Source organism: Sturnira hondurensis, unplaced genomic scaffold, assembly GCF_014824575.4.
Source record: "Sturnira hondurensis isolate 20B ecotype Veracruz unplaced genomic scaffold, ASM1482457v3 Scaffold0006413, whole genome shotgun sequence".
NCBI lineage: Eukaryota > Metazoa > Chordata > Mammalia > Chiroptera > Phyllostomidae > Sturnira > Sturnira hondurensis.
Genome location: NW_028079044.1, coordinates 19,992,564 through 20,012,132, shown reverse-complemented (window position 1 = coordinate 20,012,132; position 19,569 = coordinate 19,992,564). Strand labels below are relative to the sequence as shown.

Here is a 19,569-nt window from a genome sequence, read left to right as displayed (position 1 = left end):
AGTAGTGATGGAAAGGAAACTGGGATTCATATCAAGGGGGTGGACCAGAGGAAGGAAGAAATGACCAAACAGGAAAAAGTGAAGTTACAAGAATTCAAAAAAATGAGGAGAGGCTTAGGAACCTCCAGGACATCTTTAAATGTTCCAACATCCGAATTATAGGGGTACCAGAAGGGAAAGAGGAACAGCAACAAGTGGAAAACTTATTTGAACAAATAATAAAGGAGAACTTCCCCAGTCTGGCAAAGGAAATAGACTTCCAGGAAATCCAGGAAGCTCAGAGAGTCCCAAAGAAGTTGGACCCAAGAAGGAACACACCAAGGCACATCAGAATTACATTAGCCAAGATTAAAATGAAGGTGAGAATCCTAGAAGCAGCAAGAGATAAGGGGACAGTCACCTACAAAGGAGTTCCCATCAGACTGTCAGCTGATTTCTCAAAAGAGACCTTACAGGCAAGAAGGGGCTGGAAGGAAGTATTCCAAGTCATGAAATCCAAAGACCTACATCCAAGACTGCTCTATCCAGCAAAGCTTTCATTTAGAATGGAAGGGCAGATAAAGTGCTTCTCAGATAAGGTCAAGTTCAAGGAGTTCATCATCACCAAGCCCTTATTATATGAAATGCTAAAGGGACTTATCTAAGAAAAAGAAGATAAAAAATATGAACAGTGAAAGGACAGCAAACTCACAGTTACTAACAACCACACCTAAAACAAAAGCAAACCAGAGGACAGCTAGATCAGAAACGAAACCATAGAAATGAAGAACACATGGAGGGTTAGCAACAGGGGAGTGGGAGGGGGAGAAGGGGGAGAAGATACAGAAAATAAGTAGCATAGATGGTAGGTAAAAAATAGATAGGGGGAGGGCAAGAATAGTAGGGGAAATGTAGAATCTAAAGAACTTGTGACACATGGTCATAAACTAAAGGGGAAGGGTGGGGGAGGGGGTGTGCGGGGTGGAGGGGAATGAAGGGGGGGAATAGAACAACTGTAATGGTATAATCAATAAAATATATTTTTAAAAAATTAAATTCAGTGTGACAAAGTGGAATAGCAAACTTTGTGAATTCTTGAAGTCAGAGTTATAATTCAGGATTGTCTTGAACAGCTATTCAAAAACAACTGTAGAATTACTATATGTGTGTGTGATTGGTAATGGTACTTTTGCCAACTCAATAGAGGATTAAAGTAGAGGAGAATAGATCATCAACACAGAATGCTGATCATAAAATAATTAAAAATAAAATCACAGAATAAAAAAATAAAGTTTTATGAAGAAAACTAGTACAGTGTGCAGTTGGATTTACTTGATTGGCACCGTTTTGGAACTCTGTTCTCTTTCCATAAACTAGGTGTTTAGTGTTACCTGAAGTAAATAAGGATTTTCAGTTCATTTTTTAAAAGTCTGTGGAACCTTCCCAAATAATTTTGAAAGTATATTTCTATATTTCTTTTTGGATTTTATGGAAATCTAAAATACTTCGGCTTATGTTGAAAGTGAAGTAGTCTTTTCTTAATGTACATTAAGTAATCTTGAATACTTCTTACCCTAAACTTTGCCACCTTAAAGGTGATTTATAGGTTTGTTCTCTGAAGCATGTGATTATTTTTTGTAAGAGGAGTTCAGAATTCTTTTAAATAAACATTGAATTTTTTTCTCCTTGTCATAGGCAATACATGAATCGAAAAGGTGGATTCAACAGACCTTTGGATTTCATTGCATGAGAATCGAAATGTTGAAGAATGATTTTTTCCCTCATTGTGATCAGAAAAGTGGACGTTATATTTTATATTTCATATTCACTAAAGCAGGATCACAGTCTTTCCTCCTCGTAAAGTAAGAAAATTTTATTTATGATGTGTGCACTTCACTTATCCTGCCTCAGAAGAAGAAAGGTTAAATAATTACATTTTTTTCTTTTAGGAAATATCACTTGGGGCAGTCATTAACCCCATTTTTTTTGTTGTTCTTACTCCTGTGGAAGCTGTATATGTTTTTCTCTTTGGATGCTCATTAGGACTTTTTAAACACATAAAGTAATTTGGACGTAAGTTACTCAAATAAAGCAATATTTCTACCCCTTTGTATTTGACAACTATTGTATTACTATATAAAAATACCTTCCTACACATTTTGTTTTTTCATACATAGATTTAGATATGATTCTTAGAAATTTAAAAATTAGAAGAATGAAAATGTATAACTGGATTTTTTATTTCCTGAGGGTTTTTTCTTCAATACCATTTATTACTTCCCCCTCTATTTTAAAAGCAATACATGCTTATTAAAAAATGGGAGAAACCAAACAGTAAGAGAAAAGCCAAAATTACCTATAATCTACTCCCACAAATAATGTTAATATTTCGGTATATGTCTTTCCAGGTGCCTATGGGTACATATTTCTAACTTGCATCCATGAGATTGGGATGTATATGCTGTTGTGTATTGCTAATCCTTTTTCTCCCATGTGTCATGAATATTTTTGTAAAGATTTTATTTACTTTTAGAGAAGGGGAAGGGAGGAAGAAAGATAGGGAGAGAAACATAAGTGTGCAAGAGATACCGTATTTTTTAGTGTATAATGCACACCCACATTTTAGGACTGAACTTTCAGGGGAAAAAATTTTCATTTCAATTTTTTAATTCAATTTATTTATTTATTTATTTATTTATTTATATTTAGATACTTGTTTGTTGTATTATAAAGGAATTTTAACATTTATTTTTGAATATATTATGGTACAAGAAATTTTATCTCACAAGCAATTACAAAACACAAGAACAGATACAGAGTAATTCAGGCACTACTTATGTATGATATACATCCTTATTTTTCCCTCAAAAATGTAGGCAAAATGTGTGCCTTATAAACAACAAGATATGGTATGTTGATCACTTGCCTCTCGCACACCCCCAACTGTGAGGACCTGGCTTGCAACACAGGCAGGTGCCCTACCCAGGAATCGAACTGGCAACCTTTCAGTTCATAGGCCAGGTTCAGTCTACTAATCCACACCAACCAGAGCAGTTTCTTAATATTCTTACATATTCTTTGGAGAGTTAGCTTTTAGTAGCTACTTGGTTGTACCATAATTTATTATTAACTAATTATTTGATGAACATTGGCTTCCCTCCCATGATTTGCTGTGAGTAGTATTCCTGTTACAGGTTGAGTTCTTATACGTGAGATGGGCGTGGTACAGGTGCATATTTTAAGGCTTTTGATATGTGTGGCTGAAAAGGTAACAATCAACTCTCACCAGCAAAGTGTGAGCATTCCCACATGTGCACTAATATTGGGTAATAAATTTTTTTAAGTTTCCAATCCAATGAGTAAAATACTGGTATTTGGTTTCAATTTATTTAATTTATAGGGAGGAAGAACATTTTAAAAACATGTTAGCCATGTATATTTCTTTTTTTAAATTTTTTTTTAGATTTTATTTATTTATCTTTAGAGGGGAAGGGAAAGAGAGAAGGAGAGAAATATCAATGTATGGTTGCCTGTCCTGAGTCCCTTGCTGGGAACTGGCCTGCAACCTAGGCATGTGCCCTGACTGGGAATCAAACCGTGATCGTGTGGTTCGCGAATGATTGAGGCCCTCACTCAATCCACTGAGCTACACCAGCCAAAGCAGCCGTGTATATTTCTTTTGTGAAATGCTAATTCCAAATTTTGGATCCATTTGTGTTTTGGCAAGCTTTTTCTTATTTGAAGGAAGCTCTTTTTATATTGAAGATAATAATCATTACCTATTCTGTTTCACATTTCACTGATTAAATTTCACTGTGGTTAAATTTCACATTTCACTGTGAATTCACTGTGAATTAAATTTCACTGTGAATTCACTGTGGTTAAATTTCACATTTCACTGTTAAATTTTAAATTTGAGGTTTTTTTCTTTTTTTAAAGTAACTAATACAAGCACAGTTCAGAGCATAAAGCAGGGGTGTCAAACTCATTTTCACTGGGGGCCACAGTTGCTTTGAAAGGGCCGAATGTAATTTCAACTCCTTAACAGTTAAGGAGTGGTTTCATTTATACAGTCCTAAAATTATTTTGGCCCTTTGAAGGCAACCACCAGGCCAATGTGGCCCCTGGTGAAAATGAGTTTGACACCCCTGGCATAAAGGGCATTGTGTATTTTTTTTCCAGAAATATTTTTTATGCACACAAAGATACATACTATTTTATTAATCATGTGTAAGCAAACTTCACACACTATTTTACACCTAACCTTTTTTCACTTACTTGTACATATTAAGATTGCTTCTTATCAGTACATGTAATGTTACTTCTTTTTTCTTTTTATCACCAAGTAGGTTTTATTCCAGAAATTTAGAGAGAAATAATGCAATTCACAGTATCCACATGGCTTCTTCTGTATATCCTGCTATAGGACTCTCTTCAGCTTGTCTTCAGGCAATTGGTTGTTCTGTAGTTTAGTTGACATTTTGATGTGGTCCTGGGAGGAGGTGAGCACCTACTCTACCTTATGACTCTTTTTTTTTTAAGGACAGCAATTACAGTCTATTGTAGAGTAGACTATAATTTGTTTTAAATAATGCCCCATTGAAGGACATTCAAGTTGTTTCTAATTTTTTTACTATTTTTAAAAAATTCTGTAATCACTTTACATGATTTTGTAAGTGTTTTTAGCTAGATTTTTAAATCTTTCATTGCATTCGAAATTTGACCATCTATTATAGTTCTTTAAAAGCTCTTCTGGCACGTTATTCCCTATAAAGAATAGTATGACTGCATTGCATATTACAGTGTACAGAACACCTTGGTTCATTTAATCCTTATGAAATATAGCAGGTATTATCTCCATTTCCCATATGAAAAAGCTGAGGCTTTTCAGACCATAAAGGCAGAAATCATTGGTGTTTATACCAATAACTATGCCTTCGGTGCCTAAATATTTGAACGTGCTACACCCATTGTACAAGTGTCACTGCCTTAGGCAGTTAGATGATTTTGTTGGACTTGTTGCCAGCTGAGCTAAATAGAATCCCATACCTCTACTCTCCAAAAGCTTGTGTATTTGTATATTATCCATGACAAGGACTGTTTCTAACCACATATGTGCATACCCAAGGAAATCAGACCTAATTGTTTTAATAGGAAAGCCGAAAATTCTGGAATAAAATATATACCCCAAACTAAATTACAGGTCTTTGAATTGTCATCTTAGTATGTTGTTAGTAAAGATTTGACTTGAGATCCTTGAGGGAGCACATTTTGTAAAGAAGTAATCTGAGAATATCTGGTGGCTCAACAGGTTTGTACACCATCAACCAACATCAAAGAAATAGAGAGGGAGGAAGTATGAAAATTTACAGATAAGACACCTCTGATCCTGAGAAGTCTTGGTTTGAAGGATCTTTTATCCATCAGATTGTCTGATTCTGTAGGAATGACAAAGATGGAAGGATATCTTTGTCTTCTACCAGGCTGCTGCCTCTCAGCGGGCATAAATTATGCCAAATCTTCTATTTCTAAGTATTTAAATGTTAAGAGTGTTCCGGGGTTCCATTCCTGGACTTTCCAATCTCTGCCCTGGTTAGTCTTCTATTTGCGTGACCTCCAACATCTGTCTTGGTTCCAAATTTATAACTCCAGCCTGACCATTTTACTGAATTCCATGCTTGTATATGCACCTAGATTATTAGACATCTCAAATTTCTCCCATTTCCCTGCCTTCTTTGAGCCTTCTTTGAGGCTTCCTCATCTCAGTGAGTGGCTCGTTCCTCCACTCACTTCTTTGCTTAGACCAAATCCTTAGGTTCATCATTGACTCCTTTGGCCTATGCAAACTTTTTAGACTCTAATCTAAGAGTATATTTTGGATGCACTTTATTCGGATCTATTGAGGTATACTTGACATAAAATTGTAAAATATTTCAAGTATGCATTGTCGTGATTTGATGTATTGAAACTGTTTACCACCTATACTAACTGAAGCCGTCACTCTGCCATGACCACTGTAGTAGCCTCCTAGTAGCTCTCCTTCCTTCTCTTGTTCTCTTATTGCAGCAGAGGTGAACCTTTTTAAATGCGCATCAGATCACATTGCCGCTGCCTCAGGTGTTTTTTTGTCACTTAGAATAAAGTCCAGTCCTTACTATGGTCCAGAAGCTTGAACAGTCTGGACCCTGGCATCTCACAGCCTCACCCCCTTGCTACTGCACTCAGTCACACTGCTGGCCCTCCTTGCTGTTCCTTGAGAACAGGTCTTCATCTGCCTGAAGACTTCTTCCTCCCAAAAGCATTCCTCCTCCACAAACACCCCCACCTCCAGTTTTGCATGGATGGCTTCCTTATGTTGTTCAGGTCCCTGGTCAAAATAAAGTTGTTCCTGAACACTTTATCCAAAATATCAAATCCCCCTTCCCTCCCTTAATTCTTCTTTACCCTTTTTTTTTATGTTTAAGAAGTTGAGATATGATTCACCTTTTTAAAGTATACCATTTCAGTGGTTTGTAGTGCATTCATAGAGCTATGCATCCACCAACACTAATTCCAAAACATTTTCATCTCCTCAAAAAGAAATTGTACCCATTAACAGTCATGCCTCATCTCTTCTACCACAAAAACCACTAATGTACTTTCTGTCTCTTAAAAATGTATTTAAACTAGACATTTTTATATAAATGGATATTTCATATAAATGGAATCATACAGTAATTTGGTCTTTTGTGTCTGGCTTGTTTCACTTAAGCTAATGTTTTCAAGGTTTCCATGCTGTAACGTGTACTGGTACTTTATTACTTTTTGTGGCTGAATAATATTCTGTTCTATTACATACACTTTTCTTTATAATTTATCATCTGATGGGCATTTGGGTTGTTCTACATTCTGGCTATTACAAATAATACTGCTCTGATCATTCGTGTATAAGTTTTTGTTTAATCCCAGTGGGTATATAACTAGGTGTGGAATTGCAGCGCAGTTGAACACAGAAAAGACAATCATCTGTGTTTAACTTTCTGAGGCGCCGCCACACTGGCACGGCCGCACTCTTACATTTCCCAGGAATGCATAGGGTTCCATTTTTTCCATATGTTCAGCAAAGTTTGCTTTTCCTTATAACTAAGGAAATCATCTGCCCTGTCATAGTTTTTCTTGCCTGATACTCTTTATATTCATTTATTATTTTCTGGTTCTTCCACCAGACAAGAAGTAATGGGGCTTCTGTCTTGTTGGTTGCTGTCGCCCCAGCACCACACAACGCCTGACACAGAGTAAGGCAGTCAGGTAATATCTGTTGAATTTGTGAATATAGTTCAGTGACCTTTTTTCACTTGGCCACTTCCCTTGATTTGTATGTTAACCTTTAGTTTCCAAAGTAATAAATGAACACATTTTCAAAATTTAAAATGTAAAAATTTTAAAGCATCACAAAGCTAAATCCTTTTGAACTGTGCCGCTCATTCCTAGTCCTGTTGCCCCTTCTTTGCACTGTACCTTTCCAGATGTTTGTCTGTGCATGAATGTAAGTAAGAGTTAGAATTGGAAATGAGGAAAATACATTGTTTGGGTTTTTAAACTACTAGTAGTGAGCTGTAGGGCTCATTTTACAACCGATTCAATACTGCTTTGGAGATCTTTCCATGCCAGTTTATGTGCCTCTGTCTTTTTTTTAGCTGCTACATAGGGTTTTGTGTAATATATATACTACGTCTATCTGGAAGGCATCCAGCCATGTACTATGAAAAATAGAGACATTTATTAAAGAAGATACAAGATACACAAAACATACATAGGACAGTAATGCTTCAGTCCCCTTCAAAGTAGCACCTTGGGACCTCACACAGTTCGCCCAGTCACCATCATCTGCCCTGTCATATTTTCCTGAATTGCACTCACAGTCTGAAATCGCTTCCCTTTCAAAGGTAATTTTAGTTTTGGGAAAAGCCAGAAGTCACAGGGCACCAAGTCTGGGCTGTAGGGAAGTTGAATCACCTAGGTAATGTGATGTTTCACCAAAAAACTCTATAGGGGTTGTGATGTATGAGCACACATGTTGTGATGAAGCTGCCAATCATGAGTTGCCCATAGCTATGGCCTTCTGAATTGTCCCAATAGTTTCCACAGAGGGATGTTTGAACTTACTGTAAAATTTATTGCAGATCTGTTGCTCTACTGACTCAGTCACTTTGAATGAGATAGCCACACAGTACACATGCTCACTCCACAGTTTCTACCGCCTCCACTGGGTAGTAGAGTTAAGTTGTCATTGTTCACTCATGCACATTGCAGTCCACTCTCCTTGGCTGCCAGGTTACATCAATATCATGCAAACTGTTCTTGTTATATTAACGATGGCTGGACTTTTTCCAGACAGACCTCATATGCTACTGTTTGTTTAGCCATTGCTCTGTTTTTAAAATGACAAATATTTGCACAGTAACTAATTTTTGAAGAGTAATATTCTTAAAGATTTTTAAAATTAATATCATGAAATTAGATATCATGATATTGGAGTGTCCAAAGTAGTCACAAAGAAGGGGATTGATGTTATTGAAGCAAGAAATTCCAGTCCTGATTTTTATACTTTGAAGAACAAAATTATTTCCTCAAAATTTTTATTTAAAAAATTTTACTTTAATGTCATAGTGGTTAGGAAATGTCAAACTCAGTTACAAATAATGTGTTTTGCTTCCAGTTTTGGAACTTTTTAGACATTTAAGGGTTATAATATACCAGTTTCCTTTTCCCTGCCACTCAGTGAGGTACTGACTGAAGAATTAGCTCTCAAGACTTCCAGCCAAGATGAAGGTGTGGGTAGATACACTTTGCTTCCTTGCACTACCAAAAGAAGGACAACAAATTTAAAAACAAAACATGACCACAACTGCCAGAAAATCGAACTGTATGGAGGTCCACCTACCAAGGAGTTAAAGAAGAAAATTCATCCAGACTGGTAGGATGGGGCAGAAATGCGCAACTGGGGTGGAGAGGACTCATAGCAAGGTGGCAGCTGGAGGACCGGGGTAGGTGAGACAGCAGCTGGTGGAGCAGGTGGTCCCACATTTGCATGCAGATACACCAGAACAACTGGGGAGCAAGAGAGACTACACAATCCAGGGTTCCGGTGAGAGGAAGCCTCTAAACCTCTGACTGAAAAAACCTGTGGGGGTTGAGCCGGCAGGAGAAACTCCCAGCCTCTCAGGAGAGTTCATTGGAGAGACCCATAGGGTCTCTGGGAATGAGCACCAGAAGGGCCCAATTTGCTTGTGGGTAGCAGAGAAAGTGGCTGAAAGCCAGCCAAGAGCTGAGCAAGGGGCATTGTTCCCTCTCAGACTTCTCCCCCACATTCAGTGGTCACAGTGCAGCAATATGAGTTGCCCCAGCCAGGTGAATACCTAAGGCTCTTCCCCTTACTACATAACAGGCCTGCTGAGACAAAGAAGAATGGCCCAAATGAAAGAACAGATCAAAGCTCCAGAAAAAAACACTAAGCAATGAAGAGCTAGCCAACTTACAGATGCAAACTTCAAAACACTGGTAATCAGGATACTCACAGAAGTGCTTGAGTATGATTGCAAAATAGAGGAAAGAGTGAAGGCTATGCAAAGTGAGATAAAGGAAAATGTACAGAGAACCAATGGTGAAAGGAAAAAAAACTGGGACTCAACAATGGTTTGGAGCAGAAGGAAGAAATAAACATTCAACCACAACTGAATGAAGAAACAATTTTAAAAAATGAGGAGAGGCTGAGGAACCTCCAGGAGAACTTTAAGTGTTCCAATATCCAAATCATAGGGGTGCCAGAAGGAGAAGAAGAAGAGCAAGAAATGGAAAACTTATTTGAAAATATAATGAAGGAGAACTTCCCCAATCTGGCAAATGAAATAGCCTTCCAGGACGTCCAAGAAGCTCAGAGAGTCCCAAAAAAGTGAGACACAAGGAAGCACATGATAATTACATTACCCAAGATTAAAGATAAAGAGAGAGTCTTAAAAGCAGCAAGAGAAAAGGAGACAGTTACCTACACAGGAGTTCCCATTAGACTATCAGCTGATTTCTCAAAAGAAACCTTGCATGCTGGAAAGGGTTGGAAAGAAGTATTCCAAGTGATAAAAGCAAGGACCTACATCCAAGATTACTCCAGCAAAGCTTTCATTTAGAATGGAAGGGCAGATAAAGTACTTCCCAACCAAGGTCAAGTTAAAGGAGTGCATCATCACCAAGCTCTTATTATATGAAAGGTTCAAGGGACTCATCAAAGAAAAAGAAGAGGATCAAAACCTATAAATAGTAAAATGACAACAAACTCACAGCTATCAACAACTGAACCTAAAAACAAAAACAAAAAAACTCCCCAAAACTAAGCAAACAACTAGAACAGGAACAGAATCACAGATGGAAATCATATGGATGGTTATCAGCGGGGAGGGAGTGCAAATGGGGGAAAAGGTACAGAGGGGAATAAGTAGCATTAAATAGTAGATACATAGTAGACAAGGAGGTTAAGAATAGTATGGGAAGTGGAGAAGTCAAAGAACTTATATGTATGGCCCATGGATATGAACTAATGTCCCACCATGGGTGGGAGGAGGGGTGCAAGGTGGAGGGGAATAAAGCAGGGGGTGGTGGTTAATGGGATAACTGTAATAGCATAATCAATGAAATATGTTTTTTAAAAAAAGAATTAGCTCTCTGTTAGAACTCCGACTGTATTTAATGAACCTGCTGCTCAGTCAGCATTTGCATACTATCCTGTGCCCACCTGCAATATGTATGCCTCTCAAAAGCAGGAGACTGAGTCTTAGCTTTCCAAAAGATACAGTAAAGATTATTTCATGAGTCGTAAAGTATGTCTTTATGTTTCTCATTTTCAACATTTTCTTTTATTTCTCAATTCTATTTATCACTTTTTAAAAGATTTTATTTATTTTTAGAGAAAGGGTAAGGGAGGGAGGAAGAGAGGGAGAGAAATATCGATATGCAAGAAAAACATCAGTTCTTGATTGCCTCTTGCTTGCCCCTGGGGCCCAGTCTGCAACCCAGGTATGTGCCCTGACTGGGATTCCAACCAGCTGACCTTTCAGTTTGCAGGATGACGCCCAAAGCACTGAGCTACACCAGCCAGGGCCTCTTCAGATTTTTATTTAACTGGTAATTGTATAGATTTCTGTAAAATAATTTATAGAAAAACAAAATCAAACCTATGTTTTATGCTTACTGCTTGATTTCCAGTAGATGGCACCAAATACCCTTTAAAGTTCTCAAGTGAAAAGAATTCCTGGTTGGCTACTTGACCATTTCTTCCACCACCATGGGGAACAGTAATGCTTCATTCTTTCATCTAATTCTGATTGTTACATAACTGTATTTTTGTGTGGGGTGTAAGATAGGCCTGTTAGTGTTCAAATTTGCTTTTTTTTTACTCAGATTTCAACCTTTTCTCTTTAAATTTTTTGTAAGTGTGATTTTCAGTTGGTGATTCTAGGGGAAGGATTGTGATTCTGAAATAAGACTAGCTTAAAAGAGTTGAGGGCAAGAGAAAGAATAATGATATTCTGAATGATCATAATAAAAGCAAAGGGAAAATACAAAAGTATACAATATCCAAAATTAAGATAATGAAACGAAAGCATTTTTACTATTGTCACTTTTGGTACTTTAGTAGAATTGTATTATGAGTTTTCAAATTTATATTACAAATAACGTGAAATTCCAAAAACGGTCTTAAAAATAGTCTTTAAAATTGTTATATCCCCATTCTCATTTCTAATTTTTTGCAAAGCTTACTTTCAGTGTGTATATTTACTACTACAGTATGTGTTTTTATAAAGAATCAGCTTTTAGATCCAATTAACCATTAAAAGCAGAAAGTGTTTTCTATATCTTAGGCATAGTTTACATTTATTTTACGTATTCTGTGAAGTTTATGTAATTTCAATGGATCTGTCAAACATAAAAAAAAGGACCCTTTTAAAACTTCCCATCAAATTACCTTTAAATGTTTTTCTTTTTCCCCAGTGTTTGTGTGTCAGTGTTTTGTAACTTGATCTAGAAATGTATTTCTTAATTGTATTGCCTTTAGAATAGACTACCAGTGGGAGCTTTGGTAGCATGGGCTCTGGGTGAAACAGCTCAAGGTCCAGTGCCCCTCTGGGTGGCCCCTCTGGTTGGAGACTGGGAAAGTCTCAGCTTCTGTGGGCCTGTTTTCTCATTTGCAAAATGTAGATAATTAATCTACCTAGTGGTTGAGGATTAGATGATGTATGTAAACTACCCGACACGAAATAAGCTATTTAAAAACATTTTAGACTCATCTGTATATTTAGGACTCTAAACTTACCAAATTTTATTTCTACTTATTAACATAGTATATTACTTGGGTCTCAGAAATCTTGACAGGCTTATGGAACAATCCTTAATAAACTTTTTAGTTCTACACATTACTATTGTATCACCACACAAACACGCCATTTATAGCCTTCTTGAAAAGAATTTAACATTTTCATCTAGATCAAAAGAGAAGGAAAGATTCTAAAAGATTTAGATCAAAGTATCTCGAGATCCAACGTCATTCTGTAGGTACAGGAAGTTTCTAAATTTTTAAACCCCACTCGTGTGAGGGAATAATTAATGCCAGCACTTTGGGTGGTGGGGAGTGCCTTTGGAGAGAAGCTCCGTACTGAATACAGCCTCCCGGTTCGAGCGCTTTCTGAGAAGAAAAAACGCTGGGAGATCAGCATTTAACGCAACTAAAAGCCAGGCTTTTTCATTCCTGCCCCACAACTACGTGGCACCCGCCAGAGCTCGGAGCTCACCGGCCACTTGCCGGGCTGCCACCATCGCTCTCCATACAGAGGGATTCGCTGCGGGAGGCCCTCAGCTGCCGGGATCCTGAGAAGTCTTGGAACGTCCGGAGCCGCAGCCTCCAGGCTCAGGGCTCTGTCCCGGAACCCAATCGGGGGTGATTGCCTAGGCGAGGCGCAGTTCCAGTCTCACACTCAAGGGACGTCCGGCAGGTCCCCGGAACTTTTCCCCTGAGATAGGTCCTGGCAACAGGTGCTAGTGCAGACAGGGAGGGACCGGGTGGAGCCATGGTCCGCGACAGGGGGTGAATCAGCGCCGCCTGACGCCCGGGTCCCCCTCCCAGCCCACCCTGGATCTGGGGAGGAGAAGCTGGGGCCCCTGACCACCAGCCACTCAGGGCTCGCCCGGCCTGGGGGAGGGTGACGTCATCGTAGCTGGGAGGTTTCGGAAGGCTTCACCAACGGGAGACGGGCGAAGTGGCTGCTTTCTGTAGCGGTTGGCCAATACTAACAAAGCAAAAGGGGGCCCGGTTGTCGGTATAGAACCAATAGAAAGCAAGAAAGGAGCACGAGGCGGAGTTGCGAATCCTGTTACCAATTGGAAAGAGGGTCGTAAGGCCCTCCCCCAATGGGACAAAGCAAGGGGCGGGGCAGTCTTTGGAGTGCCCAATGAGAAAACCAGCCGAAGCGGGCCTGTCAAGAGAAGGGACTGGGGGCGGGGAGACGGTGAGTCGGGGATAAACACTCCGCGGCGGGGGCGGCTGCTGCTTGTCTTCGGGTTCTGTCACGGTGTCGGCGGTATCCAGCTCACCAGCCCCCTCCCCCTTCGGGCCAGCGTGGTCGCCAGAGAGGCATTCTCAACCCTGCTCTGCCGACTCCAAAGCCGGGAGCGGGTGTCCGGCGGCGGCGGCGAGCCCGTGGGCAGTGGGGGTTGGTCCCGTGGCTCCGGCCCCCGGTGCAGAATGGCGACGGCGGTTCGGATGAACATCCAGATGCTGCTGGAAGCGGCTGACTACCTAGAGCGGCGGGAGAGAGGTGCACGGGGACGGGAGGGGTCCGGCCCAAACAGGGACCGGGGGCTCTGAGGGGCCGCGCTGCGAGTGCGGGCCCCCAGCCGCTCCGGGGGTAGTTGGAGGCGCGGAGAGCGCGACCGCGAGCGCTCCCAACCCCTCCAGCTTTCCCCACGCGCGGTCTGAAGGAAGGCCACCCGCAACCCTAAAGGCAGGGAATAGGGGTGGAAAGGGGGCTGCTGCACCCCGGGGTCCCAGTGTCACTCTCTCCCCAGTCAGTCGCGTGTGAGGTACCGGGGGCCCCCGTAGCCAGGCCCTTGGTTTACCTCACCGGGGCCCTTCCCAGCTGACCCCCAAGTGGACCTGGCGCCCCGTCTCTCAGCCGGAGAAGCAGCGCCTCCCCTGTCCCCCCAACCCCCGCTCCGGGTGTTTGCCCCGCACCTTCGCCTGAGGCTGGGCTCGCTTAACACACCTGCTGGATGTTGCCAATGGGAAACCCGGGCTCCATGCGCTTAGCGACTTGCTGGGTCTTTCTCAACAATGAGCAGCTGGAATTCTCCCTACACCTGCCCCGAACTGAGGTATTCACACAATTTAAAAAATAATCATTGTTCTAAGAATTCCATCTTGCTCCGTTTATTCCCCCAATGTTCTTTCCATTAAAAAAAAAACCAAGTAAATTTTAAAAAGGAAATACTGTGGAGAGGAGAGAGTATTGAATGTTCTAGGCTCATTCATTAACTGGATCCTCCGGTTTTCTAGAAGCTGAGCATGGTTATGCCTCCATGTTACCATACAATAACAAGGACAGAGATGCCTTAAAACGGAGGAACAAATCCAAGAAGAATAACAGCAATAGCAGGTAATTTAGTAAATATTTCTCTTTCCCTTTTAGATTATACTGCAGATGACATAAACTGCAGAATGAAAGTTACCTATTTGATCAGAACCCAGTAAATTAAGTGGCGATCTTGATTCAGTAATACATGGTCTTAAGCCACAGGAGGAAGCAACCCTTCTGTTTGGGTTGAAGGAATTGAAAAACGAAGGGGAAATTATCCATTTCTTTTACTTTTCATAATGAAAAATTTATAAACATGTTAAAGTATCTGACTTGGCACAGGTAGTAGGATTTCATATTTGATACGTGGTTTGCCTGAAAAACTAATGTCACATCTATTTATAGTGGCAAAGAGGAATGAGTGAGATTAAAATCTGCCTTTTGGTAATGAGAAACATATAATATTAAAATATTAATGTGCCACAATACTTTTACCTTAGCCTTATAATTCTTAAAAATCTCTGAATTTCACCAGTAAGTATTTGGTTAATGGTCTGTGAAGTCACATATTAAAGCCCTGAACATAGTTCCTGTACAGAATAGTATTAATACTATTGCCCTTTTTCCCCTCTTTGCTCTTGAAATATGTTAGCCAGGAAATCTGTTTTATTAAATCAGTTCAATTATACCTTTCATGCCAGTAAATTAAACTCATTGATATTTTCATTACTGATTTCGAATCCTTATCCCTTTCCCATCCTGCAAGTAACTGTATTCGGTTAGCCTCTATGGCATAACACAGGCCACTGAAAACCAGAAGCTTCCTATTTAAACCTAACTCACTTGTTCTTCCTGCCTCTTCTGTCCTTGATTCACCCTACTGTCCTTAGTGTTGGTGGACCCACAGGATGAGAGCGGCACACATGTGCTGAGCTCTTGAATAGGAAGGATGAGCCTGGTAATTAATTATCTGGTGGTTTTTCCCTTCCTTCCCATCTTCAGCATTACCTGAAAGTGGTAGCCGGTAGGTCTGTGCATGGATACTACGGGCCTTGAAGAAGGATGCTAATACTGACTTGGATTATACAATGATATAAAACAATTTAGCTATGTTGCATTTTGTTACAGTATTAATATTTCAAGTTTTGTTTGGAAGAAATTTGAACCCTTTTGGTTTATTTTTCTGGAAAAGTATAGTTCATTTATTTTTATTCTTGCCTATTCATGATTTGAGAGGAATTGTCCTCATTAATAGTCAAGGCTTAATCCTTAACACTTTATTTTTTCCTAAGTTTCACAGGAAAGTTGTCAGGGAATGTTTAGTGGTAGGGAGAGAAACTGAAGAGGATATTGATAAAGAGAAGTGGCTTGGTCCCAGATGATTAGGAAAGAAAAATAATGATAGTTGAGAATTTCAAGACAACAAACAGTCTTTCTCTTCTCTTTATTATGAAACATTATTTCTGAAAAAATGGCTGCAACTCCTGATTTGGGGGAAAGCTCTATTCTATGGGTTTGGTTTTCTTTGTATGGTTAGAGACAGGAGGCTATGGCAGTTGTCCATATTCTTGGCTAATAATGAATTAGTGCATATCTTCAGTAATGCAAGCCTCTCCGAGAGACCATGATTAAACCTGGAGAAAGCGCTAAGCAATCATATGAAACAGAAGCAGGTTGTTGTGTTCAAATGTGATCATTTCCTTCATGACATGTGTAGAATGACCCTTACCTGAACAGTGAGACATCACCCCAAAGAAAGCACTTTGATCCTTTGATTTGAATTAGACTTATATCCAAGGCTTTGTATCATCAGGATTTTGAGCTGAAGTAAGGGCTATAGAGAGATTGCTGTTGGTTTACATAACCATTGGATAACAGTTTATTCTTGTTAATTCAGGTGGAAATACTGTGCTCTTTGCTTGTAGAGTCTGGGGGCTGGGGGTACTTTTCCTTGGACGATACAAAATAAGATTTAGCCACATATCAAACTTCTTGGGAACGAAAAATAAGGTCCTGAGTATCTCTAATTGCTTGTTTAAAAAATAATGAATTATGAATATTGATTGCTTTAGAATCATTCGGAAAACTACTGGAATACAGGGACATGGAACTTTTTTTTTTCTTTTTGAAATCAGTTACTAATTATTTAGAATTGAAATCTGGAGTTTTTAAAAAGTATGTTAATTTGGTAAAGCAGGCTTTGGCCCTTGTTTGAAAGAGGAAGTTCAGGACTTGCACCCGGTTCTTTTATGAGAGTGCTATATAGCTGACCTGACATGGGGACTCTTTCTGAACCAAGGACTTTTCTCATTCTCAGATACTCTGTAGTTTGACTTAGTTATCTTTTTGTTAAAATATATTTTTAAATGGTGACATTTCACCTTCATCAATGATTCCAGAATTATCAAATATTTTCAGTAATCACATGGAAAGTGATTTTGATACAAAGTATCTATATATCTTACAATGCTGTAATTAAAAATATAAATGTTGATCTATCAATAGAGTTGGCAGGCAGTCTCTGAACTGAATATTTTTTTTTTAAGTCTGCTTTTTTATTAAAGACAAACTCAGTTTCAGTGCACCGAATGCACTGCAGCAATGCTCTAGCCATCAGGTGTAAGTCCCCTTGTAAAAATCACAATGTGTTCAACACCCATAAGTAATCAAGCAAGATCTGTAGTTCCCCAAATTCTGCTCAAAATTTGGAAGGAGTTGTACCTCCTATAGAATCTATTAAAAAGTTTATTTTGAGGATTCAGAATTTTTTAATAGGTTTCTTCAAAGAATCCAGAAGTTTTTGGTAAGAGTGTCCTGTGTGCTGTTATTTTCTCTATTCAGAGACCGCATCCTTTTCAAATACCCACTGTCCTCTCCACCACCACCTTCTGAGGATGGTACTTGAGGGTGGCCCTTGTCTACAATCAAACAAGGAAATCTTGGCCAGTTTTTGTCATATAATTTCAATCATTTAAAAAATCTGTCAGACTTTGAACTTGTTATTTCCCATTAAAACTAAAATGCCGTGTGCTTTTAAGCCAAAGGTTTGCATTGCAGGTCAGATTCTTGTTAACTATGATACCCTGCTGGCCATTGCAACAGTAAACTTTCAGAAAAATGTAACTGAGGAACACTGAAGAATAATCACGTGAATCAATTTTAAGCTCTTAAAAAGTGCACATATCCTTTATCTAGAAAACATATTCTAAAACTGAAAAGTACTGTAATTATTTTCTTGTGGATAAAAACTTTGTATAACCAAGAGCCTCATGGAAGAGAACTTCCAGTGCCGGATTGGAAATTTCCCATTTCAGAACTACACATAAACCACCCCCCCGCCAGTCACTGGCATGAACAAATCTGGTGTTGCCCCCACTGGTGTAAATGAGTGGCTGAGCATTCATGGGAGCAGTGATCTTCCACGTTACTATGAGAATTTATCTCCGAGGCCCAGTAAGTTTCTGATTATGGCCCCACAGAATTCATGGCCTGAGCCAAGGCATTTTCTCCTGAACTGGTTAGATAATTCCAGAGAATTATCTAAGAGAATAATTCCAGAGAATTTCCATAAGAAAGGTCAGGATTCAGTGTCTTTATAACACTGAGAAGTTCCTCAAGTTTATTTGTAACTAGTCAGAGAGGAATTGTGAGAGCAGGATATTGAAATGTCCACATTGTCTGACTTCTTGTGACCTTTGTGGAAACCAGTCTGTAAATTCTTAGACCAGACTTTATATCCAAGGTCAGCTATAAATACACTAAGAATACGATTTCACATCCACCACGGCTTTCGTCCAAGGCTCTCTAATCACTGTTACAGTTGCTACCTCAATGACCCATGCTTGTTCAGAAGACAATTGGCAATAGGTTTTATTCCATTTTACAGAGGGATTAATCGAGGACCGGATGTCAAAAAAATTTTTGTCTTCTACAATACCAGTCAGTGGCAAAGCCGGATTTCAAATTTCTCCCTTACTGCTGCTTTAACTGGGCTATTATCTTTATATTGAAATGAGTTTTGGAAGCCCCTTCCTGAAATCATTTTGTAGCTGTTGAACAGTAGCATCTTTCAGGAGGTTGTACTTGATAAAATAGTTATTTCAGGGAATAGGAAAGATTAATGGGTTATTTTTACCCATTTAAAACTCTATCCTGTAGTCAAACAACTTAGCATAAAAATTTGGTGTATACTACACCTAGAGAAAGGTGCAGAGCTGGAGGGGGGCACCACCTCCACCGTTGTACTCTCAGCCTACAGAAAGTTTTGTGGAATTATATAACCCCAATTCACATCACATTGTGCAGCTGTTTTTGTATAAATAGACTCCTTTTATTTCCTTTCTTAAAATGGATTGCTTTTCCACTTGGGAATGCATGCCTCTTAGTTTGTCACTTCTCCTTGAACTCTATTTTAGATATTTACATTTATCTAACTCCCCAAAGGGGCTAATTTCTTTAGTAGAGCCCATTGAGTTTTTCTCCCTTTCTCTGTCTTCTCTCCAACTTTGGAGGGAAAGAAATTAAAATAATTCTGTTGGTTTTGAAGTAGTCCTTTAAGACAAAAACAATCTTACTCTCTTCTTATTTTTCCCTCTTTCAGATCAACTCACAACGAAATGGAGAAGAATCGGTGAGTTGGAGATTTGGAGGGTGGAACTGGGGGAGTTTTGATGCATTTTCTATTAATTAAATTGAGAATTGTTTGCTCCTCTTGATCCCTCTCACAGGTAGCACCTGATTAAAGAGTTCACTACAGGCCCTCTAAGCAGCATTGCCCAGAAGTCACTTAGGTGCATGAAGGGCTTACCAGTTCTAAAGACCACACCCCCACCCTCACCCAAGCAGCCTCTTGAGGAATGCCTTCCTGTGTGACTCTTCCATGAGCTAGAGTATTTTAGGGCCTCAGCAGTTTCTGCACATGGTGTTTTAAAAAATGACATGCCACTGAATATAATTGTCTCAGATTGTGTGTGTGTGTACATACACACATGTA

At 39.4% G+C, this 19,569-nt stretch overlaps 1 protein-coding gene across 4 annotated transcripts in view; it reads left to right on the top strand.

Annotated features, from left to right (window-relative positions):
* The window catches only part of MXD1 (MAX dimerization protein 1), a 44,760-nt gene that overhangs the window by 7,528 nt on the left and 17,663 nt on the right, over positions 1-19,569 (top strand). For 2 of the 4 annotated variants that reach the window (XM_037048169.1, XM_037048170.1), the window contains exons 4-6: positions 1,675-1,841; positions 14,558-14,657; positions 19,177-19,206. In XM_037048169.1, the coding sequence (XP_036904064.1) occupies positions 14,581-14,657; positions 19,177-19,206 (107 nt within the window). In that variant the 5' untranslated portion in view covers positions 1,675-1,841; positions 14,558-14,580. Of the gene's footprint in view, positions 1-1,674; positions 1,842-13,500; positions 13,821-13,840; positions 14,377-14,557; positions 14,658-19,176; positions 19,207-19,569 lie in introns of those variants that run through there. The other 2 variants (XM_037048168.1, XM_037048171.1) reach the window with 2 other exon arrangements.